The sequence below is a fragment of the Nelusetta ayraudi genome, unplaced genomic scaffold, assembly GCF_046127955.1.
Source record: "Nelusetta ayraudi isolate G7.1 ecotype Tasmania unplaced genomic scaffold, CSIRO-AGI_Nayr_v1 ptg000016l, whole genome shotgun sequence".
Lineage (NCBI taxonomy): Eukaryota > Metazoa > Chordata > Actinopteri > Tetraodontiformes > Monacanthidae > Nelusetta > Nelusetta ayraudi.
In genome coordinates this window covers 5,629,948-5,657,465 of record NW_027466066.1, presented here as the reverse complement: position 1 = coordinate 5,657,465, position 27,518 = coordinate 5,629,948, and the positions used below count along the sequence as shown (strand labels likewise).

General features: G+C 47.2%; 1 protein-coding gene and 1 long non-coding RNA gene across 2 annotated transcripts; both read right to left on the bottom strand.

The window, feature by feature from the left end:
• Positions 1–68: 68 nt before the first annotated feature.
• LOC142886895 (neuronal pentraxin-2-like) lies at positions 69–15,014 on the bottom strand. The gene is made up of 5 exons (XM_076024149.1): positions 14,447–15,014; positions 11,175–11,457; positions 5,617–5,861; positions 1,244–1,423; positions 69–660 (listed from the first exon to the last, which is right to left on the bottom strand). The coding sequence occupies exons 1-5, from the start codon at positions 14,900–14,902 to the stop codon at positions 433–435; spliced, it is 1,392 nt and encodes a 463-aa protein (XP_075880264.1). The 5' UTR covers positions 14,903–15,014; the 3' UTR covers positions 69–432.
• Positions 15,015–16,158: 1,144 nt separating this feature from the next.
• LOC142886552 (uncharacterized) lies at positions 16,159–26,333 on the bottom strand. The gene is made up of 3 exons (XR_012926429.1): positions 25,676–26,333; positions 25,342–25,538; positions 16,159–16,368 (listed from the first exon to the last, which is right to left on the bottom strand). It is a non-coding gene; the product is annotated as an uncharacterized LOC142886552 (long non-coding RNA).
• Positions 26,334–27,518: the final 1,185 nt, after the last annotated feature.

Sequence of the window (27,518 nt, the reverse complement as noted above, 5' to 3'; positions counted from 1 at the left end):
CGAATGGAGCCTTTCTTTTCCTCTTTTCTTCTTCTTCTTTTTTTAAAATCCAAAGAGGTGTCAAATAAAAGCAGGTGCATCGTGACAACAGACAGTAGCGACGGCGGTTTCTTTTTCTTTTTTTTTTTAAATCCCCCAACACACAATACAAACTAATATGAAGTCACCTCTAATGTCCCCGAGGTTTGAATCCGACGGTACAGCGTTAGGTTCCCCCACCAGCTACCAAAAAAATATGGAGTCTTTGAGCAGTCAGAGCATATAAATATGTAAAAAAAAAATGTTGCACTCTTTTCCTTTGGGATGCGACTGAAGCGGCAACCAGTCGGAACACGTAGCTTTTTTTTTTTTTTTTTTGTCGTTTTCTTCTTTTTCCAGTCACCGGCTGCAATTTTTTTTTCCTTTTTCAACTTTCCTCCACGTCACGTTCCTTTAGGAATCAAACGCTCGGTCCTCGCAGATCTCCAGGGCCGCTTTGCTGGCGCCGCCGAACACTTCCACGTTGCCGTCCACCCAGGGAACCACGTTGCCGGGCATGTACGCCGAGCAGTTGGCCAGGCCCATGATGTCGACGGGCCGCAGAACTCGGTCCCACATGTTGAACTGGCTCAGCTCACCCACGAAGGCCTGAGTGGCGTCGAAGCGGCCGCCGACTATGTCCTTTTTTATTTTTATTTTTTTTAACAGAGACACACAAAAAAAATTAGATTTTAATTAGCTCACCAGTGAGGAGAGAGAGAGAGAGAGAAAAACAGCACAGACTTGAAAATAAATCAATTCTGTTTGATATCCATCCTGCTGATGATACGGATGCAAATACGTGTTAGCGTACTGGCCCTTTAAACCGGGCTGTCTGAGCGCTGGTCGCTGGCGTTGTGCAACTTGTAGCAATCTCACGCAGCCTTTGCATGAATGACGGGGGAAAACCGCGAAGAGTGCAAATCCGCGCTCTGGCTGCAGCGGCGGCTGAGTTAAGAGCTTGTCTGAAGACGCTACGCTGACACGCCGCATCGCTGCACATGCACAGTTTCTATGGCTCCGCCAATCCAAGTGTGCCGTCCCCTTGTGGGCTTCAACATGTGATGCGTAGCTATGTGAACGAGGTGGCGCAGAGAGGTTCCGGGGAATAGCGTGAGAAGAGCCTCGCCACCTGATCTCCCTTCGCTCCCGTGCCTCCAGCTCCGAGGCCCAGGTGGGTAAAAGACACACGGACTGAGCTAAGCTCCCCCACTGCCGCTCTCACCTGCTCCTGGCCCAGGATGATCACCCCTCCAGGTTTAATTGGGTGCCAGGGGGCCAGGTTGTCCCCGGTGCCCAGTCGCTCCCCGTCCTGGTAAGCCTCCCAGAAGCCGTCCCTGGTCGTCCAGGTGATGCAGATGTGGTGCCAGCGGCCGTCGCTCACAGACAATGGGAGCTGGGCCACCTGGTTGGAGGGCAGGAAAGCCAAAGTGAGTTCGAGGAACATGTTTGGGTTTAATTGCGCTCGTAGCGACAAGGACTCCAATTAGTTGGATTCGAGAGGCTTCAAAGAGATGAAGGTGGGGGGGTGGGGAGAGGATTCTCCAGGTGAGCGGGCGAGAGGTGCAAAATTCAGATTAGCCAGGTGACACCGAGAGGTGGAGAGCATCCTTCAAAGCAAGGGAAAAAAAATAACACCACGGTGCAGTGCCGCTTTGTTGGCAGATCAAAGACAGACAACTGGCTCCACCGACCAGGCGACGGCGGCGCCCGCTGAGGACGGCGAGAGCGGTGGCGCATCCAGTGGTACTGCGAGAGTGCGACTCATTAGGCCGCTTCCCGTCAGCCCCGGCGAGTCGCTGCACTCTCCTTCTGCCGCCGCGCGAGTCATCGAGGAGCCACTTGATTAAGCCATGATTCAATGTATTAAAGTCAAGTTGAGGAAATGACCCGCTTACAGACATGCGGTGATGGGATTTTATTAAGTCACTACAGTGGGTAGAATTATTTCAAAGGGGCCATAATGTATTAAATTCACTATCAACTGACTTTTCAGTGATTCTGAGTTCTGGAAATGAGCCCTTTGTGACGTCAGGTCAGACCAGGTGTCGCCCAGGTGGGAATGGAACATCTTTGTTGTCACTGTACAAGTACGACCATTTGAAAGTCCACTGCTAAAAACTGCCAAACAGCATAAAAAATTTAAAGAAAATAAACTAGGCTAAAGAAAATACTAATGTAAAATATGCTGTTTTCCATAGACTACACCGCTGATCTATGTGTCTATGTGTTTCCACTGACCCGCAAAGTTTGGGTAAATGTTTTCAAATCAGGAAACCACAGCATCAGTTTTGGTCTTTTAGCTTCTTCCATTCATTCATTCATCTTCTATACGCGCTTATTCCTATTCAGGGTCACGGGGGTCTGCTGGAGCCTATCCCAGCTGTCTTAGGGCGAAGGCATGGCTTCTTCCAATCTTATTTAGATTTCTGTAGTTTTCCACAGTTTTTTTGCGCACCTCCTTGTTGACTGTTCCTTTGCAGGACCAATCGGATTTTATTAAGTCACTCAAGTGGATAGAATTATTTTAAAGGGGCCATAATGTGTTAAATTCACTATCTTATCCCGTCCTCTAGCCGGCTTTTCAGTGAGTCTGAGTTCTGGAAATGAGCCCTTTGTGACATCAGGTCAGATCACAACAAAAAACTATACTAAAGAAAATACTAATGTAAAATGCTGTTTACCGGAGGCTACTGGGGCTTTACTGAATCCCATAAAGAAAGACAAAGAGCTGATAATGGGCACAACTGCGAGACCTTTAATCCCTCAGTGACTCTCAGAAACGATTCGCACTTCGGCTGATGTTCCCGGATACGAGGAAAAACAAATTCTTTCAAATATTCCGTATGGTAGTGGAAAAGTGTGGCAGCGGCGGGGATTTGTACACAAAGAGCTCAATATTAAAACACCACACCCACGGGGCATACGCTTGTGTGAGTGAGTGTGTGACTCACTCATCTTTATTTAAATGCCTCACAATGAGGCGGATCGCGATACATGCAGTGTTGAAGCTGGAGGAGCTGATGTTTTCCTAGAGGCCTCTCTTTCATTATTGTTTATTATTGCGCGTCGCTCCTCTCTGACCCCCTGCGACGGGAGAGCCGCCCATTTTTCCTCCTCAAGTGACGCGACCGTGAAAGTGACGCCGGCGTCGGTTTACTTTGTGCCGCAATTCGACGGCTGTTGACATGCAGAATACAAAGGACTTCTTGCACCTTTTTTTTTTCTTCTGACAAGCCTCGACTGTCTCGCTTACAGTTGTACAGTTCAAAAACAGTATGGAAATCTGCCCCACATGATGTCACAAGCTGTGTTTCCATTACGGTTTTTCGCAAAAAAATAAATCCAATATTTCTAAAATTTCGACAAAGTACAATTGCGATTTGCAGATGTTTCCACTGAATGGGGTGAAGCGCATCGGCCGTAATTCTCGTAAAATCCCGTCCTGCGAGCAAAAGAAGTGTTTCCATGACACTTTTGCGATATACCTACTCTATATCAACACGTCAGAAAAACCACCTCATGAGAGCGTCAAAACCTTTTAGCCATATTTGAGAGGTTTTTCGTAGTTTAGGCGTTTCCATTACCAGTTTTTTATTGCGATATTTAAGTTTCGCGCAATTCTAGGGATAATGAAAACGCAGCTACAAAGGGCTCATGCACCTCGCTCCTACTTCTGTAAACACAGGGCTAAATATGCAGAGGTTTCTTTTTTCTCTTCCTTTAATTTAGATCATGGATTAAAAATCCTGTTAAATCACTCCCGCAAAACAGTGATGAAAAATCATCCCGCCCATCCAACTCGAAGGAAGCAACACCTTTCAAAAGCTGCGACGCCTCTGCAATTAAAGGAACGAGCCACTTGCCAAAAACACAGGATTTTTTTTTTTTTTTTATCCTTTGCAAAGACTTGGCTGCACGCGTTTGCGCGAGTTGCTACACGAGTGCCTCGTCCACTGATGAAGATGTTTACGTTTTCTTATTTCCCCCCTCGCAGCGGCGGCGGCGGCTCTCTGCCTCCCCATCAGCGCGCAACCAAATCAGCAACGAATCAACAATGTGCCCCAGCGGAGCCCGTTATCACTGCGAAGAAGTTCAACACTGCTGCTGCACCGTGCACTAATCATATTCACCAGTCCCCTCTAACTCCCCTCCACCCCTCCCTCCCTCTCTCTCTCTCTCTCCCTCTCCCTCCGTCTCATTCACTTTTTTTCTCTCATGTGTGCCTCCTCCGTTTCAGGGATGTTAGAAATTCCTCAGCTTTTTTTTTTTTCCTTTTTCCAGGGCATCTTATGATCTTTCGCTCCCCCCCCCACCTTCCCCAACCTCCTCCCCTCCTCTCTCACAGCCAGCGCTCCGCGAGCCTCTCTATTTCCTACCCCCCTCTCTCTTTTTTCTCCCATACCCTCACACCCCCTTTTTCTCCCGCCACCTCTCTCTCCCACACTCTCCCTCTCTCCCTCTCATCTGTCTGACTTGAACACATGTATAATGCATGGTGAAGGCAAAGCTGTGAGGAGACCTGCCTGTGCCAATAACGCCCCAAAGTAAACAAGACTGTGGGGGGAAAGGAGGAGAAAAAAAAAAATCCTCTCCGAGTGCCGCAATATTTGAGCGAAGGGCGAAAAAAAACCTCAAAAAACAAAATCCCACAAATGCAACGTTACACCGCCGCACCATAACAGGAAAAAAACATTATTTCCCCCCTTCTGACTGAAAAAAAAAACCCTTGATATATTCCTCCATACTCTTGTTTTCTCTGTTGTTAATTAAAAGCTCGTAGCGGAGCCTCCTTCTCATGTGCAGGTCCTCTAATGAATCTCCTGTTATTCTTGCATGCGTGCTTGTGTGCGGAATGTAGGTCAATGACATTAAATGTTTATAAGGTGCGAAATTAATTATTAAGGATCCGATGGTCAGTGATTCTCCTCTTTGATTAACGGGCTGCAGTGTTTACATGAAAGAAAAAAAAAAACAACAGCAACTTGACAGTCGGCTGAGCAGATGAGCTCTTCCTCCTGCAGCTCCAGCTGATGTGAGAGCTGTCAGTCAAAACAGATGCGGTGGGGGGGGAAACTGAGGCGGCTTAAAAAAAAAAGAAAAAAAAAAGAAGGCCGAGTGCGCTTCCCAGAGGAGTGTGAGAAGTGCAACATCAACTGCTGCATGCTTTATTTGCGCTGCGGAATTGAGCCCAGCGCTCCAGCAGAACCCTCTCAGGATGCGCTACGCCAAGTCTGCGGTTAATCTTTGATTTCGTGGACATATTCACCGAGTTCGAGCAGTAACGGCGCGATCGGCGCTGTGAACCTTTAAACTGCAGGACTGAATGCGAAACAACAGACAAATATAAAGGCCTGGTTCTCTTTGAAGGCACCTCTTTGTTACGTTGATGTAGTTTTAACGCCACGTAATAAAATCAAAAGCCCTGTTTTGCCAACTCGTTAAAAATGAAATCCGCCACTAATGTTTATCGCTGCTGGTCCAGCACACACACACACACACACACACACACACACACACACACACACACACACACACACACACACACACGCACACACACGCACACACACGCACACACACACACGCGACTGAACCCACCTTGTCATTGACCAGCAGCTCGATGGGGTTGTTGCCCCACTCGATGAGGACGATCTCGTTGGCCTGGCCCGGCACTCCGTAGGAGAAGGGGGTTCCGATGCCAGGGCTGGCGCTGGACTTGAGCCACATGCACACGGTGAAGGCGTACATCTCCGGGAGGCTCTTCTTGATGCGGCCGTACAGGTAGTTGGTGCGAAGCGGGAGGGACACCTTGAAGTCCTCCGGTGACTTGAAGGCATTGTTACCTGTCGGAGGACAACGCAGCTGAAGGTTGCAGGTCCAGGATTATGCCTGTTTTCATCTCAGACTACCAGTGGAGCAGCTTCTTATCATCAGTGCTGGCGAGTAATCTTCTACGAAGTAATCCACTACTGTAATTAAACTACTTTTTTTGTGACAAGGTTATTGTGAAGAATGAGGGCTGAACTAAACAATGAACCGCTGGAGCACTTCATCCACACAGCCACCCCGGTCAGAGAGGGAGACAGGACACAATTTAGCAGCTTCAAGGTCTTTACTGTTAGTGAGGTAGCACAATGACACAAACTGAGAGAGAGGGCCAACGCAGCTGCAAGGGCCCTTTTAAATCACTGAAGGACCCCTTAGCTGCCTGCTAAGGTGCCCGATGAAAAACATAACAAAAAGACACAGTTCTCTTGAGCTCTAACCCTTGGGAATTTGCAACAAGGGTAATGTAACGGGATTACTCTGGCAAAAATGGTAATTATATCATGTGTACTTTATCAAGTAACGACTCCATTACTTTTCTGAAATATATTGCAAGCTAAAAATGTCTTATTATCCACAAACTGCCTGAAATTTTGAAAAAAAACAAAAAAAACAATGATGCATGCAATGCCACTGATATGAAACGACGAACCAAAACAAACATGGAAGCTGGAAACAAAATGTTCTCAAATTTTACTTATCTTTTTTAGCTAAAGTAATTAGTAATTGATTACTTATGAATAAAAGTAGTTAAATAAGTAATTTGACTATTTTTTAAAGGAGTAATCAGTTGTTGGATTACTTTTATGGAGTAATCCCAACAACACCGCTCTGTTTATAGCCTCCTGCAAAAAAAGGCTAAATTTTAGCTGAGTTCACCCAACATGTTTGGACGTCATGTCAGAAAAACAACACCCGTAAAATAGTGTCAAAAGTTTGGATACATACTTCTGGTCTTTCTTTGACTTTTTCCACGGCGGAACAATTAACAAAAAGTGTTCAGTAGGTTGTAGCTAAGAAAAACGCTGCTCAGGTACACAGGATGGACAAATATTTGACAGGGACGAAAAGAAGAATTCAGGAGTCCGGCGGTGACCAGTGTTCTTTGTTGTTGGCCACTTTTGGCTGTAGAATCGTTCCGCGAGTAGCTGCAGAGCGATGGTGTCGTTCACGCCAGACTTGAAGCGGGGTGCACCTCCGCGGTCTATTTTCTTTCTAATGTGTGAGCCGCGAGCGAAAAAGCCAGAAGACAATGAACAGTTTTCGAGCGCTGATAGAACGTAATCAAACACCTTTGCATCAGTACGTGATCTACGCCGTGACTTGCGCGATATTATGACTTAGCGCACGCAACGCTCAACGTCATCCCGTGTGGCAGGTAGAAAATGTGATGTTGTCGCATGACTGATGTTGTTGATGTGGTCGATTTCATCAAAACAAGACCCCTGAAAACTATTGTCTGCACTTGAAAATGTTTCCAAGGAGCATGAAAAATTTTCTTTCTCCAAGGTGGGGCATGACAGAGAAAGTTTGAGAACCACTGCCCTAATGCCATGCAAGTCTATGGGCTCAAAAGTCAACTTTGTCCTAGAGACATGGGGCCACTTGCAGGTTCATCGGGATCCCTCAAGACACAGCCACATCAAATTTGGGGCTTCTAGCCCATGAGGAACCCCGAAACCCTAACCCTAATTCCAGCAGTAACCCTAACCCTAATTCCAGCCTTATTGCTAACCCTAATGCCATGCAAGTCTATGGGGTCAAAAGTCAACTTTGTCCTAGAGACATGGGACCACTTGCAGGTTCATTGGGATCCCTCAAGACACAGCCACGTCAAATTTGGGGCTTCTAGCCCATGAGGAACCCCGAAACCCTAACCCTAATTCCAGCAGTAACCCTAACCCTAATTCCAGCCTTATTGCTAACCCTAATGCCATGCAAGTCTATGGGGTCAAAAGTCAACTTTGTCCTAGAGACATGGGGCCACTTGCAGGTTCATGGGGATCCCTCAAGACACAGCCACGTCAAATTTGGGGCTTCTAGCCCATGAGGAACCCCGAAACCCTAACCCTAATTCCAGCAGTAACCCTAACCCTAATTCCAGCCTTATTGCTAACCCTAATGCCATGCAAGTCTATGGGGTCAAAAGTCAACTTTGTCCTAGAGACATGGGGCCACTTGCAGGTTCATGGGGATCCCTCAAGACACAGCCACGTCAAATTTGGGGCCTCTAGCCCATGAGGAACCCTGGAAAACTTTCTTCCTCCAAGGTGGGGCGTGACAGAGAAAGTTTGAGAACCACTGGTCTAGAAAGCAGTAAAGATAAAGAAGAAACAGGTGTGTCCAAACTTTTGATTGGTAATGTGCATTAAATAAAAAAGTTTAGCACACTTTCTGAAAAGTCGAGCAAGGCCAGGGAGTGAAACATCGACTCTGCCCCATTTCTACGGAGTTCATCAACAGGCTGGAGGCATCGATTGTCCTCCTGCCGACACATATATTCCATATTCATTCAATGTTCCAAAGTAAGAGACGACAATTCATCACAGGTGAACTAAATCCATCCCTCATTGTTAACTAATGGTTGATATGTACCAGCCGTAGCTACGGGCTGTTTCATTGAGGTAGCAAGTGTTGGTGCCGCCAGGTTATTATGATCCCAAATCCCATGCTGTCATTTTTTAAAGTTAGGACGAGGCTTTTCTCACATCCTAATATCTTTTCAAATGCACATTCTTAAAAATACAGGTGTGAATTAAACAAGTGCTCAAATACATTTTTTTTTTTTGTCGACCGGAGCCGTGAGGCTGCATAATGGTGCGATGGTGACAGTGATATGACAAGCTGGTCCAGTCTCAGAGGCTGACGAGACTGTCATGACTTTTTAATTAAATGGTTCCGGCGAAACTTTGACTGTTCATGTTGACGGGAGAAAAACTTCGAGAAGGTGAGTGTGATTCGAAAAAAAAGATCAGGACAATGAACCTGACGGCTTCCAAGATTTATGAAGAAACATGAAGTCGGTGCAGCTGGGAGGAAAAACAAAAAACCAAGAAACCAACGACATTCAATATTTATGCTCTTAGGGATCTCAGATAATAACCAGATCCGATGATTCTTTCTTGACCAAAGCAGCGGACGAACACAGACGACGTGCTTGCCCGAGGCCACGCTGCTGGCAAACAACACCTCAGACATTTCTTCTTTTATTCTCGCTCTCACTTCTCAGTTTTTTGGCAGGATCCATCAGCGCTGGCTGGCTGGCGTAGGGGCTGCCGACCAGTGAAAGAAACATTACAGGGGCTTTAAACTTTAAACGTCTCTGAATAAAGAAACAAAGCCGCTGTTGGTGAGTAAATAGTGCGCAAGATCATGTAATATCAAGCGAGAGGCTGCACGCACACACACACACACACACACACACACACTCTCACTAGCATATTTATCTGAGTGTGTTATGCCGGCTCACCCTGCTCTACTCCACTGCTATAGATCTCAGCGCCTCCAGTTTCCCTCCAGGTTTCACACCAGACGTGTGGAGATCAGGTTCATATTCTGGATTGCCGAACCAGATCAGGTAAGACGACCGAAGCGGCGTCCGTCTACACGGATTAAGCTTCATATTCCCGACTGGCTAACCACACAACACGCTCCACCCTCGAAAGCAACTGCCTTATCAAATCGGCGACCTCAATTATAACGCAGCACTCTCAATCGAGCCAGGCTCAGACTGGTTTTGGCTCCGCTAGCCAGACCCCGTATCAGCCCAGGTGGGTTTGCTGGTGTACTGGAGGTTTTCATCATTTGCGTTGACTCCAAATGAGAATCCAGTCATTTGTAGAACACTTTTTTTCAACCTTGTCGGACCACGGTTAAAGTTCGCAACGATCTGCTGTAGCGGTTATTGACAGTCCCTCGTGAGAGTCCTCTCGCCGGTCAGATTGACGCGGTTGTGAAAGCTGCATGACGTCTGTTGATTTACAGGATGGATGACGGCAGGAAAAGAGGATTCACAATCCTAATCAGATTTCAGAGGTCCCATGTTATGTAAAATGCACGGCAACCGTGTTTTCTGACACGGTTGATGCTCCTCTTGCATGTAAGCAAACGTCCCAGAGGTCAGAAACGGCCAACCTTTACTTCTTTTGCTTGCTACCACTAAGTAAAGAAGCTCTTTGTGAAGTCACAAAGGGCACTGACCGCTCCCAGGTTGGTGACAACAGCCCAGGCCAGGTGTTTTGTCCCTCCCTCTGAGACAAATTTGAGTTTGTCCCTTTTAAACCATGCGGAAGCTCCAACAACACCTGGTTTTGTAGGAGGCCACAAACAGAGGACTTAACCATGCTGTTTCCTGGAGTTAGTCATGCAAAGCTGCTCTACTGGAGTCCACTATATGCACACTCACTCACTCACTCGCTCACACACACACAGTGCTGATTATGTTGGAAGAGATTATTTCATGGCCAGATTTTGTTTGCACCTGAACAATGTGTGTATCCGTTCCCCGCCGTGTTCCACAGCAGTTTGGAGCGCACAATGTCATCTTTTTCATTCCTCTGAGTCTCACGCAAAAAAATGCTATTCATCGAGTTCTCGGGAAAAAAACGAGCGACATCCTCATTATTGTTGGGTCACTGTTGGAAGTAGCAGCGAGCGGACAAATAAATGAGCAAAACTGAGATTTGTATACAAGAGACATAATAGATGAGGGAAGAATGAAAAAAACAAAACATTTTGGATCAGTTTGCTGAATGATAAACACATCTTTTCATTCTGCTGGCCGGGGCCAATTCGCTGACAAAATAAACTGTTTTGGTGATTGAATGCAAAGTTGCATGGAAAAAAAAAAAAAAAAAATGCAGACAGGAACCAGTCCGGCTACAAAAAAATAGCTGCATTCAGTAACACTGGATGAGGGAAAAATGAAAGACGTGAATTTGAACGGTTAACTCTGATCAAACCCATTGGAATAGTGTGAAAATGGTTCTTCTTTGAGATCATCTGCAGCTATTTTGACATCCTGTAGCATCAAAGAAGCTCCCCTGGAGGCTGGACATCCCACTAACACCACTTATGCTCATTAAGGATTCTGTGATGCTTTCCAAACCTTATTTCCGAGACCAGGAGATGCTCCAAGAATAGCTTCGGTGAGATAAAAAAATAAGGAAAAAAAAAGGGAAAAGGTTTTCCCTTGCATCATCAGAACTGAGGACGAGGAGCCACTAATTACAGTTAAGTTTGCCAGGCCGGGGAGGGGAATTAAAAAAAGTAATAAGATAAAGCTTTTCATTAAATATGGCCAACATTTGGAAGGCGTGCGTCTCCCTTACTTTTCTCCAGCTCGGTGATCCTCTCCAGGAGGGAGTTGAGGGTGCTCTCGGTGCGCTGGCGGTGGGCCGCTGTCTCGTTGTACAGCTGGCTCTTCTCCTCCTCCAGCTCGGCCACCTTGCGCAGGAGCTGGTTCTCCAGCACGCCCAGCCGCTGCCGCAGCAGCTCCCGCAGCTCCAGGGGCAGCGGCGCCAGAGCCGGGACCCCCACACCGACGGCACCAGCGGAGGAGGAGGAGGAGGAGGAGGTCGAGGAGTTTGTGGTGGGGAGGCGCAGACTCTGCTGCTGTAGAGACAGACAGAGGGATTGATGAACGGAGGAAACATTGGGGGATGGATAGGTAGATACATAGATAGATAGATAGATAGATAGATAGATAGAGGAAACGATGGATGGATGAGTGATAGATGATAGATTGATAAATGATGGATAGATAGATGAGTGATAGATGATAGACAGATGGATGGATACATAGATAGACAGATCAATCGATAGATGGATGGAATGATGATGGATGGATAGACGAAACAATGGATGGATAGATAATAGATTGATAATTGATGGATGATAGATAGATAGATAGATAGATAGATAGATAGATAGATAGATAGATAGATGGATGAGTGATAGATGATAGATGGACAGGTGAGATGAAAGATGGATAGATGATGGATGGATGATAGATGCAAGGATGAATAGATAGATAGATAGATGGATTAGTCATAGATGATAGACGGATGAATGGATGGATAGATGATGGAGGGATAAATATTGGATGATGATAGATGCAAGGATGAATGGATAGATAGATAGATAGATGATGGATGGATAGATGGATTGATGGATAGATGGATAGATTTAATCCACTTAATCCTCTGCGGCCTCCACGCAGACCCAGATTTGCTGAGCTGTCTAATCTTATCTACCGTTTAGCTCTCATATCAGGTTTTTTTTTTTAGTTAGCGCCGGTGTTTGTGAACGTAGCAATATCCCAAAATGAAGACAGCACGTCCCGTCGGCGGCACGCACACGTGGCAGGCTGCCGCTGGTGGCCTGCCAAACCCCCCTCGGCTGCAGCTTTAGAGGCGTGTCACACAGAGTTTACACCAGCCGTTCCCGTCGGCCAGGAGGGGGGATGGTGGGGAGTGGGGGGTGGAGGGTAGAATGGCGATGCCCTCAAGGTGTTCCATCCACAACGCTGCGCCACCTGCTCTCCTATGACTCATGTCAGAGTGAGGGGTGTTGGATTAACGCAGCCCCTCACCAACTCAACCACTGCCACCCCCCCCACCACCCCGGCAAGACGAAACCGTCCGAGGAGGGACGAAGGAAAGGTAGAAGATGGATGCATAGAAGGTTGGATGGAACGATGGATGGAACGACAGATAGATGGATGGATGATGGATGGATGACTGGATAGATGGATGGATAGAAGGATGGATGGAACGATGGATGGATGGACAGATAGATGGATGGATGATGGATGGATGACTGGATAGATGGAGGGATGGATGGACAGATAGATGGATGGATGGAATGATGGATGGATGAGTGACAGATGGATGGATGGAATGATGGATGGAGCGATGGATGGATGAATGGATGAGTGATAGATGGATGGATTGAGCGATGGATGGATGAATGGATGAGTGATAGATGGATGGATGGATGAATGGATGAGTGATAGATGGATGGATGGAGTGATGGATGGATGAGTGGATGAGTGATAGATGGATGGATTGAGCGATGGATGGATGAATGGATGAGTGATAGATGGATGGATTGAGCGATGGATGGATGAATGGATGAGTGATAGATGGATGGATGGAGTGATGGATGGATGAGTGGATGAGTGATAGATAATAGATGGGTGGGTGGATGATAGATAGATAGAAAGATCTATAGAACAATGGATAGATGATAGATGGTTGGATGGATGGATAAGTGATGGATGCAAGAGAGATAGACAGAGAGACAGACAGACAGATAGATGGATGGATGGATGAGTGATTGAAAAGAAATAAGGACCGGAACACCTCAAGGTGTTCCATCCCCAACGCTGCGCCACCCACACCTTCCCAATAATGTGGCAGCCGAGAGGCTTCGGTGACGTCCTGAAACGACGATTGAGTTCTGCAGGCGGCTTTGATTAGAGAAGGATGGGAGGAGGGAAGGAGGGAAGGAGGGAAGGAAGGCGGGTTTTTGGCTCCTGGGAGCCTGATGCCATCAAGTCCTGCAATAATCGTTATGCAAAGCTCATGCAGATCAATACGGGTGTGTGATTAAAATGTAATATCATATGCATTGCCGGCAGCGGCGGCGGCGGTGTCAGCGGTATATCTTTGATTTGATCGGGGTGTTTGAGCTTCCAATCAGGGGGGAAACTGGGCCAGAGGGGAGGAAACAGATGGAGCGGCCCGGAGAATAAAGGGCAAGTTGGTGTGAAAAAAATAATAATGTTACTGAAGGTTGAAGGGGTTTGAGTTCAACAACTGGATGATGGACGCTGCTGTGTGTTGTAGCCTGTCGGTGTGTGCTGACCTCGGTGTGAGGAGGAAGACTGCTGAGAGAGAGAGAGAGAGAGAGAGAGAGAGAGAGAGAGAGAGAGAGAGAGAGAAACAAACACGAGGCGTTTCCAAAAGCGCGGAAACGCGCCGTTCCGGAAAAATCCGCGGGAATTAATTTCATCAGCTGCTATGAATAATTAGTCACGTGGCTGCGGATTAAACGCACGCACGCGCGCCGCTCTCATTCATTATTCAAGGCTGTGCTTTATTGAAAGAAAGAAAGAAAAAAAAAAAAACACCTCTCCGTGTTGCGCTATTCCGCAGATATTATTTTTCTTAAGGGTGTGTGTGTGTGTGTGTGTGTGTGTGTGTGTGCGTTCGAGGCCGTTCCTCGACCTTTTTTTCGGCGGCGTGTCAACTTCAACCAGCGTCGTTGATGTTCTGACCCGGATTCAATTCGAGTCGGGGCGCGCGACTCGTTAGTTTACGCGACCCTTTGATCTCCCGGGATCTCCGGCAGCGCAGCGGGAGCGCGAGCGAGCGCGCAAGCTAAATCAGTCGGTGGAGAGAAAAGCGCGTGACTGCTTGACACACACAGGCGCGTGGACGACTGAGCATCCTGCGGCCGAATTATTTCCACTTAGGGATGAGTAATGGCGCGCGTGCGCCTGCGTGCGTGTGTGTGGACATCAAAGAGATTGGTTTTGTCTTTCAAATGGCGCGTTTTTACGCACGAGCTCCTCCTCGCGCGCGCGCGCCAACCTCACCTCCAAGTTCTCCAGCCGCCCCTTGAGACTCTGCATGGTCTTGCCGAGTTGGTCGATGGTCTCGCCGGGGTCCCGGGGCAGGTCCCCCATGGTGTTCTTGCCGTACTCCTTCCGGCGCGAGCCCTGACCCCCCCGGGACTTGCCCTGCGTCGACTCGTCCGCCGCAGCCTCGCAGCGCGCCAGCTTGGAGTTGAGCTCCTTGATGGTGCCCTGGTGGCTCACGATGATCTCCTTCTGCTGCAGGATGGTCTCCCGCAGGTGGATGATGGTGTTCCGCAGCTCGTCCTCCACGGGGCTGCCGCTCTGCACGCGGTTCCCCGCCGCGTCGTAGCCGCAGCCGGGCTCGGCGCCCGGCGGGATGGCGTTGCAGACGAAGCGGCTACCTGTGGCGTCCTGGCTCCGCGCCGCGCGTCCGCTGAGGAGGTGGAGAAGTCCCACGATCGGAAGCAGCAGCATCCTGGCTTTAGATTAGCCTTTATTACAAACAAACAAATAATAAGACGCTCCCTAATCCCTGTCTGGATGTTGAATGAGTTCCTTCCCCTCCCCAAAAAACAATAAAGAACTTATTTTTCCCCCCACCAAGAGGTTGCAAACATTTTACTGTTGCTCCAATAAATAAATAAAAAAACTAAAAGTTTATCAAAAAAAAAAAAAAAAAAAAGATATCCAGAATTCGCGGCGGTGGAAAAATAAAATCATAAATCCAACAAGCACATGGTTGGTCCCGCGTCACCAAAAACACACACCAGTGAATCTAACTAGTTACTTCATCAAGTGGAAATGAAAAACCAAAACGCATTTTCTCCCTTTTGGAGAGCTTAAACGGGAAGTTTGCGGCGGTGTGCAGGAAGGAAATTCCTCAGTGTGTTGCGGAGGAGTCGGTCTCGCCTGTCGAGCCTCCACCGGTTCGGCTGGATTGTCAGTGAGTGGTGCTGAAAAGACAGCGACGCTGCTCAGCCGGATTATGATGGGGAGGTGCGCGCTGGCGTTTCCGCTCGTCATCCGCGCGCTCCGTTTATTTCGCCCGGTATACGTCATCGCCGAGTCTCCATGGATGCGCGCCGTCGTGCGGTCACGTCTTGTTTTCTCTATACGAGTTGAATGCCTCATGATTTAAAAAGAGAGAGAGAAAAAAAATATTCAGAAAAGGTAAAAAAGAAAAAAAAAAAGAGAGAGATGGGTTTTTTTTTGTCTGCCGCTCCTCCATGAGGTCGCAGCGTTGCTACGTAACAGCCATTTAGAACTCTCCAAACTTAAAACTTGCCAAGGCACAATGGTGGAAGCATCTGGGGACCTGTTGCACTCACCGTACCCCGCAGAGTGGATTTCGTTTATCCACTAGGGGGCGCATGCCCCGAAGGTCAAACTGGGAGCATTAGTGCTTCCAGATCTGCGGTTTAGCGCTCGAATTTCGAGACACTTACGGATTCTTCTCGTCTTAAGGAAAAAAAATAAAACACACTCCCGTGTGCACAGAATGGATTTCCCCCAAACTTTGTTTTCGTTCTGCCTTTTTGAAAAAAAAAGTTCAGGTTCAAGTCAAAGTGGGAAAGAATATTTGCAGAATGGCTTTGTTAAAAAGTTGACTTCTCCAGAGTGGTTTGTCTGCTCAATAACACATTATGAATCAAACCGGGGCTGAAAAAGGTTACATTTCAATACATCAATTTCAATATCAATATCAATATCAATATCAATATCTCTTGATGAAGTAATGATAATAAATAAAAGATTTCACACTTTCACTTCACTTAATGTGCAAACCTCCCATCTCTGCACAGCATACATCAAGTCAAACAGTGACACCACAAGCTGGAGTTTAGCTGGTATTGAGATGATACATATGGACAAGAGGCAGAATTCTCCCAGCAGTGTCACGCTGCTGCGCGTGCGGGACATCGCTCGTCGTCAGTGTTTGCCTGCGTCGAGGAAGGAGGTGACAGATGAAGCCATTAGCGTCTCCCAATAAGACGAGACAGTGGAGCGTTTTTCTCAGCGGGTGCTGCGGAGGAGATGGGCTCCAAGCTGAGACGTGGCAGGCAGGCAGGCAGGCAGGCAGGCAGGCAGGCAGGCAGGCAGGCAGGCAGGCAGGCAGGCAGGCAGGCGTCTGTCAAGGTACCTGCTACGAACTGCAAAATCAGGGGGAAAAAAACAAAAAAACCCAAAAAACTTCAAAGCCAGATGTCGAGTTAGCTTAGTTTATCGCCCAATAACCGAGATTTCTCCTCTTGTCAGCGGGCCCGTCAATCTCCGCTCCCTGCAGACCGGCCCGACTGGTGGTATCTCAGGGTCGAGTGCTCCCCGAACGCGCTGAGCAAAGCATTAGCATACTGTCCATCACGGTCGTCAGCTCCTATCTGTTTCCCTGGCTGTGCACCAGAGCTAAATGTCAGGCGGCGTTAATGCACACTCAGCGTACAATGGGGGGGGGGGGGGGGGGTGCAGAGTGAGAGCCGGGGACCCGACGGGGGAACGGGCCGCGGAAGTCGCAGCGCCAGAAGGCCGTATCTGACGTGACAGGTCCCCCAGGGGGAGGTGAAGATGTGAGAGGTAGGGGAGGGGACAGAGAAGCACCATGGAATCCTTGTCTTGCCCCCCCCCATCCCTCCAACAACACACACACACACACACACACACACACACACACTCCGCCGATCCCAGTCAGAGGGGAGCCAGCCGAGGTGAAGGCTGAGAAGAGATGACAACTCTCACTTCAAAGTTGACGGGATAAAGTTTCCCCCCCTTTCATGTTGCGACGGGTTGAGCACCGGCGCGGCGGACTCATTTTTTTTTTCTTTCCGTCTTTCTTTCTTTCTTTCTTTTTTTTCTTTTTTTAAAGAGCCTTCAGCGAGGAGGGTTAAGGAGGGATTCAGCCCCTCATCCCGAGCCCGCTTTCCCATCTCAATTAATATCGCTCAGCCTCGTGACGCCTTGCCGCATGGCTCGCCTCGCGCTTCACCTCCAGTCGTACAGTTTTTTTGAGGGGGAAAAAATTCAAGGGAAAAGTCTGGAGACCTTCACGCTGTCGAAGGATCTTTCGCAGTTTGGAGAGATGAACATGTCATTTTTTCCCCCGCACGCATCTTGTGTTTCATTTTCGATAATGGCTACGTAACGTTGCTAATAATTCACGCACGCGTGACTGAAAGAGAAACAAAGGAGCAAACAGAAGTGAACCGCATCACTGGTGGAGGACTGACAGAATGATGGACGTTACCGTTCACCGTAAGACAACAATCCATCCATCTGCGTTCTGCCGTCGCCCGCCCAGCACTGTGAGCTGCAGGGCTGCTGCTGCAGAGGTTCGCCCTGGACAAGCTGCCAGCTGATCGCAGGGCCGCACAGAGAGACAAAGCAACCTACTGCACTCACACTCACGCCTCCCGACAACTTAGAGTTGCTATCTGACCTCGTGTGAATGCTAAGAAGGTTCCTGAAATCCGTGCCGTGAAGTCAAACATTCATCAAAGCGTCATGGGAATCCAAACACTGCAGTAATTAGGCTGATAATTACTATCAAAAATTATTGTCAAAATATGCTTTGTCTCTCAAAAAAAGAATTGTCTAACTCCTGACAGTAAACTAGATGGCGATGAGTTAACTCAAAGCATCCGAAATTCAACAACAAGGAGAGACAAACAAGAGCAAATTAAAAAGCAGCAGGCAAACATCTGTCTGCCTGCCTGATATGTGGCGCGCTGACACTTTTATCCCCACTGAGTTGTATATCAGGCGCTTGCACAGCAGGGCCATTAAGGTGAATGCACCCCGTTCCCTCGTTGACGACAGCGGGGAAGGGAAGGGAATCGGGAAAAAAAAGTTTCCTCTGCAGGTTAAACAGCTTTTTTTTTCCAGCCTTGTGTCTAATGAAGCGAGGCGGCTGTCGCGCGCACATCAAAGGGATACTTGCTGCAAAACTGGAATTTCAAGTTGCTTTACACCTCGCCATACCCTCAGAAGGCAGCGTGACTGCCGGCGAAATTGCAAACACGCTGTTAATATTGCTGTTTTTCGTTCAGTCGTGTGAAATGCTAAACACCTGCTGCTGCCGGTAATCCTGGGGGGGAACCGGGGGCTGCAGCTGATTGGACGGCATCCTCGGAGTGGGAACGGTGGAGGGGGGGTGAATGTGTTTGAGGTAATTTGACCTAATCTGACAGCAACAGGCCGCCACGAGGATTCTAAAAATGATTGAACAAATCGAGAGAGATGCAGATTCGCGAGAACGTCGAAGGTTTTACAGCCATGCAAGGTCAGTTCCAATGGAGGCTCGTAAAGAGAAACGTTTGGTCGCCGAGCGCTCCAGTTTGCTCCACAGTTACTGCTCTCTCACACCTGGACGCATTCAGGCAGGGCTACGCCGCAGACTTGCAACTTGCACCAGCAGGGGGCCAATCTGGACTCGACTCGCTGGCGAGGAAGAAACCTGATTGGTACAATTTTCACATGACAGACAGACCCAGTCTAACTAGCGGCCATCCAATCATCCAGGCTGTAACAACCACGGCGGGCACCCGGTGAGTCAGACTTCTCAAGAGTTTCACTTTCAGGTGAAGAAGACACAAAACCAAAGTGAGCAAAACCGGCTGCTTTTCTGTGACTGGAAGAAAACATACTGACGTATGAAAAATTAATTAGTACACAGTATTCTTATTCAACAGAATGGGGACAAGAGCCCCCCCCCTGTTTGTTGAAGAGACTGTCAAGGAAACACGGCCGCTTTGCAGTGATGCATGTAATGAGATAAACATGCTCTGCTGTGCATCTGAAATGAAATGATTTCAGTTTGTAACAGAAGCTCCTGGAGTTTTTGGAATGTTTTCTTCCTGTCAGTGAAATGCTCCCGATCTGTCTATCTGAAGCAGCCTTTTGGATAAGTTGACCAAAAAAGAATCAGGTACGTTTCCGTAACCTAACCTTGGACATAAATGAACTCTCCCAGAAGGTGGTGCGGTCGCGAGGTGCGATCAGTTAGCAACGCTGGAAGTCTATTTTTCACATTTGCACGTTTCAGCCACTGATTGACAAAAGCTTCCTTCTATCATCTGAGACACGCGAACCAGCCGAGCGTGAAAAACCCAGATGCGAATCAGATGAAGTAAAATAGAATTACTGACATTTCCATAAACCTTTCTACATTCATCGCTGAAGATGCAAATCACAAAAACATTCACGGAGACGCACCTCCTGAATTGACCTTTGCCAGTTTAGCGATAATGCCAGCCTGGAGCTTCTCCTTTTAATGATATACAGAGCACGTAACGCAAGAGTTTTTCCCGGAGGCTGTGAACACAGGGCTAAATATCTGCTGATTTTTTGGGGGGTAATTAAACATGCAAAGCTGCTACACTGCATGCAAAGTATAGATGTAAAAATGTTCATGTTTTAAATCTCTTTAGATTCAGCTGCTGCAATGCAGATAATATACACCAAGAGAAGAACATGAGAAGAAGCGGGGGAAAAAAATGCAGTGCTGCGGTTGTTACATACGCTGTCAAAACATACATATGCAATCCTGCGTTGGCACCACGATGGGCCTGTCTGAATGCCTTCTGCTGCTTGTCTTTGGCGGTGAGCGAGCTGTCCTGCCAACGCTCAACGAGGCCTGCGGGTGACTTTATGGGGGAATAATCACGTTTTAGATGCAGTCGGAGCCGCCGCCGCCGCAACAGCCATCCAGCCGCTGAATCCGTTTCCTCGACGACGCCACTGAACCTTCGTCGGAAGGCGAGAACATCGTAAGGGGACGTCTTGGCTTGGAAAACACGGCTGTGAGCGCCGCCTGCTTTGAATCTGCATGTATGAAATGCAACCCCAGCCCCCTCCCGCTCTGACTCCTGCTTTCTAGGTCTGCGCCGGAATTAACTGCAAATTCATTACACTTCACATGCCGGCTTATTTACTGTGGTTGATTGTTTTTGCGGAGCGGTGATTATGCTCGGGAGTGCGATAAAGCGATTTTTACTTTACAAGAGGATATTGTTTGCTGGCACGTTTATGTTCTTGCGCACTCTGCGGCGCGACGCGGTCGCAGGAACGGTGACGTGGCCCCTGGGCGAAAGTGAGTTTAACCCTCTGCAAAGCATAAAAAAAAAAAAAAAAAGCCAAATACATCGGTTGAATTAACGATATTTCAATTCAGAAAGTGCGAGCCTGCCACCTTGTCGAAAAAGTCTCTTCCTGACATATCCTCTCTGCCCTGATTTCCACTTTGAACGCCCTGATAATAAACACATTCCGTTTGGACTTGTTTATGCTCTATTTACACTGATTACAGACAATAATCCTCATCTGCGTCATAAATACATATAAATATGCTTAAACTTTTCCTCCAGCATTTTTAAATCCTCCACATCTTGTTGGCTCTGTTTGGTCGGACAATTATTAACGGCAAAACAGGAAGAATGTCTTGAAAAATGTGAGCAAACTCCCAGGTCGCCCCCTCTCTTATGACCCCCCGACACTCCCGCAGTGGGAACGTGAAGACCAATGGCTCTCACTCGTCTTTTGTCATTTGTCACGGCGCAAGAGGACAAAGTGTTCCGGCGGAGCGGCGCTCCTGTCGCAGCAGATAAACTTGCCGTGCGACGCGACCTCACGGCTCGCAGTCAATCTTGGAGGATCCATTATGTAACAATAGTTTGACTCCCAAGGCTGCGAGCCCGCCCGCACTCGGGCGGCCAGCACAATAAGGCCCCGTTTTTCAATTCTCTGCCCTGCGCGCGCCTCGTAATGACTTGTGACTCATAATGAGAGCGAAACTCGCAGGTTGCAGGTTATGCAATTAAAGAAACGCCGCCGCGGGGAACCGCCACCCACCCGCCAATGCCACACGGCCCCATAATTAGCGCTGCGCCGCGCAGGCAGGGATTGAGTCAGCGATAGTTTGCTTGCGCATGAACTTTCAGACAAGACCGAGGAGGAGAAAAAAAAACAAGACACTGGGAATAAATCAATTACAGCTAGTGATTGAAATGCTCGGAGAGCGGCTAATTCTCCGGTGACCCCCCTCCTCCCGCGCCTGCATTGTCGAGAGCGATGTAAAATATGCTCGGCTCTCCCACACAGAGGCCCCCCCACCCCGGTTTCGCAAAACAACGATGGCTATTATTAACTGCGGCGAGAGAGTTATCTCCTCCTGTACTTTATAATAACTGGCCGGCGTTCAGAGAGATGCACTTGCACAACACCCGGGAGAATCGCCGGCCTTGTGTTTCAGCCCTGCGATCCAGAAAAGAAGAAGGAGAGAGAAGAAGAAATGCATGATCCCGCTTTGAATTAAGTGGCTGAATAAACAGTTAACCTCAGTTGTAAGGAGCAGACTCTGAAACGATGCTGTTTCACTCATCCACAGCGTGATTCATGGGAGGAGTTTGTGCCGTTAATATGCACTGAAGTTACAAAGTTTTTTTTTTTTTTGCACCGGCGGCCCTTCAGGTTTAACTAAACTCTGCAAAGACAATGCTCCAAATGTAATTTTGCTGTTTCCGTGACAATGACAATATGAAATCTGAATCTATATGTATACTCAATAAAGTGGCAGGTCATTATAGACATTAGTGACCTGGGAGTGTATTCTTACCTAATACAGTGGCCTTGGCATGTACCTAATAAAGTGGCCTGTGAGTGTATACCTAATTAAGTGGCCAGTGAGTGTTTACCTAATTAAGTGGCCTGTGAGTGTATACCTAATTAAGTGGCCTGTGAGTGTTTACCTAATTAAGTGGCCTGTGAGTGTTTACCTAATTAAGTGGCCAGTGAGTGTGTACCTAATTAAGTGGCCTGTGAGTGTTTACCTAATTAAGTGGCCAGTGAGTGTGTACCTAATTAAGTGGCCAGTGAGTGTGTACCTAATTAAGTGGCCTGTGAGTGTTTACCTAATTAAGTGGCCAGTGAGTGTGTACCTAATTAAGTGGCCAGTGAGTGTGTACCTAATTAAGTGGCCTGTGAGTGTACACCCAACCTGTGAGTCTACACCTTTGAAAGTGGCCGATCAGCATTTCGAATAAAGTGTCCTGTGAGAGTATACCTAATAAAATGGCCAGACATTATTCCGAATCAAGCTACTGGTGAATATACCGCAGCGCACAGACTTCATTCTACATGGTGGGTGAACGATGCCTTCAGGATGGCTCGGAACTCTTTAAAGCCTCGTAAAGCTTCTGAACCACTGGCCCCCAATTTGCAGAGAGGAGATGACGACGGCAACGTTTACAGAGCTGCGGTTATAATCTCTAATCTGCATCTACCACAGATGACGGATGATGCGGTCGCCGGTGCTGCCAGTGACCGTTTAACCTGTCGGGGATTAATTCCCATGTTTCACGTGGCCTGTGCCACATTATGAACAGAGATCACCGCTATTCTGTCGAACTAACAACCGCAAGGGAGAAAAAAATGCATATGTGTTTATATGTTTTGGGCTAATGCGCTAAAGAGACGTAGGCAGAATCAGCCACTAGGCCAAAAATGTCTCCACTCGGATTACACTATCTGATGATTTATTCAGTTTCTTAAAGTTCTCCAGAGTGCAAAAACTTGAGGCAACAATTCTTATTTGATGTGGCGTGTCCAGCGCATTCTAATGATGCCGTCTGCGGCTGAGAAGATTTAACTACTCCGCCAGTAATCAAATTAGATGAAAGAAATGATTTTGACGAGAAGAATAATGCAAAATTAATCCTCCTTCTTTTGTTTTTTTCCCCGTTCTGATGAGTCGAAGAGCTTTTTTTTTTTCTCTTTACAAAAGACATCTGTCAGAGAAGAAAAAAAACAGGTTTAATTTAAAAAAAAATTGGGGGGGAGGTGAGGGAGACACTGCTGACAGACGTTTATCTTGATCAAAGTTGCCTCCTTACTCGTCTGATGGAGGAACTTCTTTCAATCCTTGTGCCTCACGCACACACCACACAGTCTATCACACGTCGCCTTATAATGCCGTTGAGCCGTACAGACAAAAAAAAAAAAATCAATGACGATGACTAATCAGATCACAGGCACAGGAGGTCTCTGCGCGGTGGACAGCCACTGTCAGCAGCACCAGGCTGGCCTCTGGATCCGCAGGGTTCCTCGGGGGATTGCGCTCGGTTTTTGGGGTCGAGGGGTCGAGGACCTGGCAGAGTTCCGTCGCCCCGGGACGAGGCGAATTTAGAACAGGCCTGCTGCGTGAAGGTCGGAGGTCAGGCGACGCCTGGACCAGGAGTAGAGCCGGCCCATTAGGCAGCGGCTACACAGAAAAAGGTGAAAGAGTCTCAGATGATGTTTTCTCTCCTCTGCGGGGCAAAATAGCTTCTAGTGTTTTTGTTTTTGCGTATAGGTCGCATGCTAAAGTCAAATCCACTATATCATTGTTTTATAACAGTACCAAGTGTTCTCTTAGAAACTTTTCCAGCTTGATGACCCAAAAGAGAAAGCCAGTGTGGGCCAGGGAGCTAGAGCTGAGGAAAGACCTCATTGATCACCAAAAACTAAGGAAGACTTTGGTGATTAAATCTAAATGTGCGATCTGCAGGATAATAAATAAATAGAAATATAGAAATATGCCAAACCCAAAAGTTTATTTAACCTACACATTGCCACAATATTTACACTCCCTGAATGAAAGATTAAGTTAATCACCCCCTCATAATGACCTTAAGGTCCTTGCTGTAAAACACAAGGCCAAGGGGTTGTGGATCGTAGGTGTGAGGCCGAGCAAATAGACAGAGAGAAAACAATAACGGTTTCTCACCACCTTAATGAAACACATACAGTCTTTTGCGGTGAGTACAATGTGTTTTTACTCTTAAAAACAGAAAAGAGAACTGCTTTTACAGTCTTAATAAGGACAATGAGCTCAAATCTCATTCTGCCAGATCTACACTGTTGTACACTAACACCCACTAGTTTGGGGAAACGCCGCTCTAGACTGTGATTGAACCCTCCAGACATGGCCAAACTTTCCACAAGTCAAAGAGAAATGTCCACAGATGTGAAAATCGACCTCTTGTGATGTCACAAAGAGCACCGTGCTCTCCAATAGCTGACGACAGCGCCGGTTAGGTGCTCAGGATAAACCCGGTTTGTCTTCCGTGTATGATACATGTGTATTTTTGGAACACTGTTCACCGTCCGTCTTTCTTTTATTCCCTCCCTGGGCCTCCTGCCTGCTGCTGCTGCGGTGGTCCGTCGATACAAAGCTGTTCCACAAAACGCTGCGCGCCCCTGCATATGTATGCCGTCATATACATCGGGTGAGCTCAGCGTGAGATCTGCAGCCCTGCATCGATCTTTTGGGCCTCCGTTCAAACAACATCCGCATGAGGTCGGCGGGGTTCGCCTGCGGTCCGGTGGACGCGCGAGAAAAAAAAAGACAGGAGACCCCGACGGCGAAAAGTCTCCATCAGAGCAACGGAAGACGCCCAAGCACATCCCTCAAGCTGCTTTCTCTCTGTGTGAGTTTTGTGTTTGGAATTTTAATGTTTTTCTTTATGTTTGAAGAGCCTATAGAACAAATCTATGACGGAGAGTCCTGTGATGAGCCAGTCAGGATCACAGCGGTAACATCTTGTTGACCATATTCATGCTTCAGTTACAGTTAAACCAGGCCCTATTGTGACCATTTCCAAAAGTCAAAAGTCAAAACTCCTAGTTTGACCTCTACAAGCCTTACAAAAATCATTTCAGTGGAGTAACTCCAGAAACTGTGTACTTGGTGCGTTAGTTAGTTGGAATGCCAGTAATAATAAAAGACAGAGGCTAAAAAGTCAGTTTTTCATAGTAGGACTCCTATGGCCACGCAGGCAATCTTACAGGAAGTGATGTCAGTGATTACACTGGCCTACACACACACACACACACACACACACACACACACACACACACACACACACGTTCCGGTTCGTCCAACTCACCAACAGATGTGCGCTGACTCACCGCCGTGCACAGAGCCACCGGTCGCATCCATTTAATTGTGCTGATTAAATCCTTCGCCTGGACACGAAGGCACACACGCTGCTGATTCTGCTGGCAGCCGACGGAGAAACCTGGACTGAAATCCAGCAAAGGTGGGCGTGGTCTTCCTTTTCTGTTGGCCAGTGACGTCTCCGATCTTTAGGGGAGAAATCATAAAAAAAAAAAAGACGCGTCAGAAAAACTATGTGGATTCGTCAGAAAATGGATTTCGCGTATTTATAATTTTCCTTTTTTGATTCCATGTTTTATGATTATTATTAAGCACCCACTCACACGTACGCGCGCATGCACGCAGCCTCCTCTGGCCTAGAAGAGGATTTGGCAACGGCCGGATTTGAGACAGCTGTGCCATGTGAGACAACTGGAGCGGAAAGTATGGGATGATAATACTGCGGCACAGATGTGCATCGACTTGTCAGTCTGTCTGGACTAAATATGAGCCAAAATCCACGCATTCTGCATCGTCAGTGCGTCTGAAAGGATGAGATCGTTCTGTGAGTACGCTTTACCTTTTCTAAAGATGATAAAAGACAGCAGGAGGTCACACCTATTACTCCTATACTGAGATTCGCCCCCCCCCCCACACACAAAAATACGTCCAGAGGCCCGAAATATAACTTGCGCACGCTTTGAATAACTTTCAAGGACAATTTGTCAATTTTTTATTTTCAAAATCAAGAATAGGAAGTTGTTGTTTTTTTTCTTCTTCTTTGACTCAGACACAGACAAAGTAACCTTCCCATTGAATCTCCCACACATCCAGTTCATTCATGGCACAATGACGAACAGAGCACAAAAATACTGCGAGAAAATAGAAAAAAATCAACCAAACAAAACAAAAGAAAGAGTCTGGCTGCCTCTGCCTCGCGCTGTTTTTCAGGGCATTTCATTCTGAAACGTGAAGCAGGATTCTTTTGAACGCAGCCTCTTCTTCTTGGTGGCTTCAGGGAGATTTGCCAAGACTCATGCAGTTTTCTTCCCTGTTTCCGCCTTATAATAAAACAGATATGAAAGATTAATGCAGAAATTATTATTGCAATGTACTGCAAAGAAGTCTTGAATCTTTAGAAAATGAGAAAACAAAGACAATATGCCTGACATTATACAGCCAAGAGAGAAAAAAAATTCTTATGTTTTTTAATTCTTCATAATCTATACCCTCGATTTAGTTGCTGTATCTTAAAAACGCAGACGTCAGACCCTGTTTGCTGATGGCATTTCCACTGCGATCCCTTTGACCAAATCGATTTCCACCACTGTGATTTCTTTTTAAGCTCTTCTCACGATTACGCCTCCAACATTAGTCATATATTCCCACTTGAGCCACAAGACATATTGAGACCTTTCAGCAGAGCTGGTCTGTCTGTATCAAAGTCTACTGGACTACTGGATCTAAAACAAACAGACAACAAAAAACACCTAAAGCCTCCCGGAGAGAAATCAGGCCCCGGTTTTAAGGAAGGGAAGTCGATATATGTTGGAACTCAAAGATCTGTGTAAATTTAAGGAGGCACTTTTTCCATCTCTCTTTCTGTATTGCAGTGCGTCAGTGACACAAAGTGTTATTGTTAAATTCCTAATAAATGTTGAATACACAGCAGCAACTTTTTGATGAATAATAAAATAAACAGATCTATTCTAACTTTTACTTATAGGGTACGTAGCCGACTGCTAAGTACAGCGAGAGGGGTGAGCACAGGGAAGATGCGACTTTCAGGAAATTTGGTAGAAGTTGCAAAAATTGCTCAAACCTGCGAGGCAATACTGAGGAAATGGCAATATATTAGCACCGCGGAGCGAGTTCAATATTGCGATAACGTCGTTTTGTGAAGTCTCCGGTGGTTCCTCCCCCGATTATGAAGCAGAGGGGAAAAAAATTGTAAATGAATCCAGTGGAGAATACCTTGTTTGCGTCACAAGAAATCTCTTTTTTTCGCCATCTTGGGAGGCGTGCTTGGCCAGCGTGCCTGGAGTGAACCCACGCTGACATAGAAATAGCACGTCGGAAACTCAGAGCATCAGGGAATCGAACCGACAACCAACCTAAAGGCCATCTGGTGACTCCAGCGTTGATGGAAGAGGGCGTTTCTCTGTTGCAGCGCCCCCCTGCGACCCA

Excerpts from the sequence above, each read along its gene's own strand:
- LOC142886895 (XM_076024149.1), bottom strand. The coding sequence starts at position 14,902 with ATGCTGCTGCTTCCGATCGTGGGACTTCTCCACCTCCTCAGCGGACGC. Across the intron at positions 11,458-14,446 it reads GGCGGCTGGAGAACTTGGAG|CAGCAGAGTCTGCGCCTCCC; the intron begins GTGAGGTTGGCG and ends CTGTCTCTACAG. Across the intron at positions 1,424-5,616 it reads AGCTGCTGGTCAATGACAAG|GTGGCCCAGCTCCCATTGTC; the intron begins GTGGGTTCAGTC and ends CCCTCCAACCAG.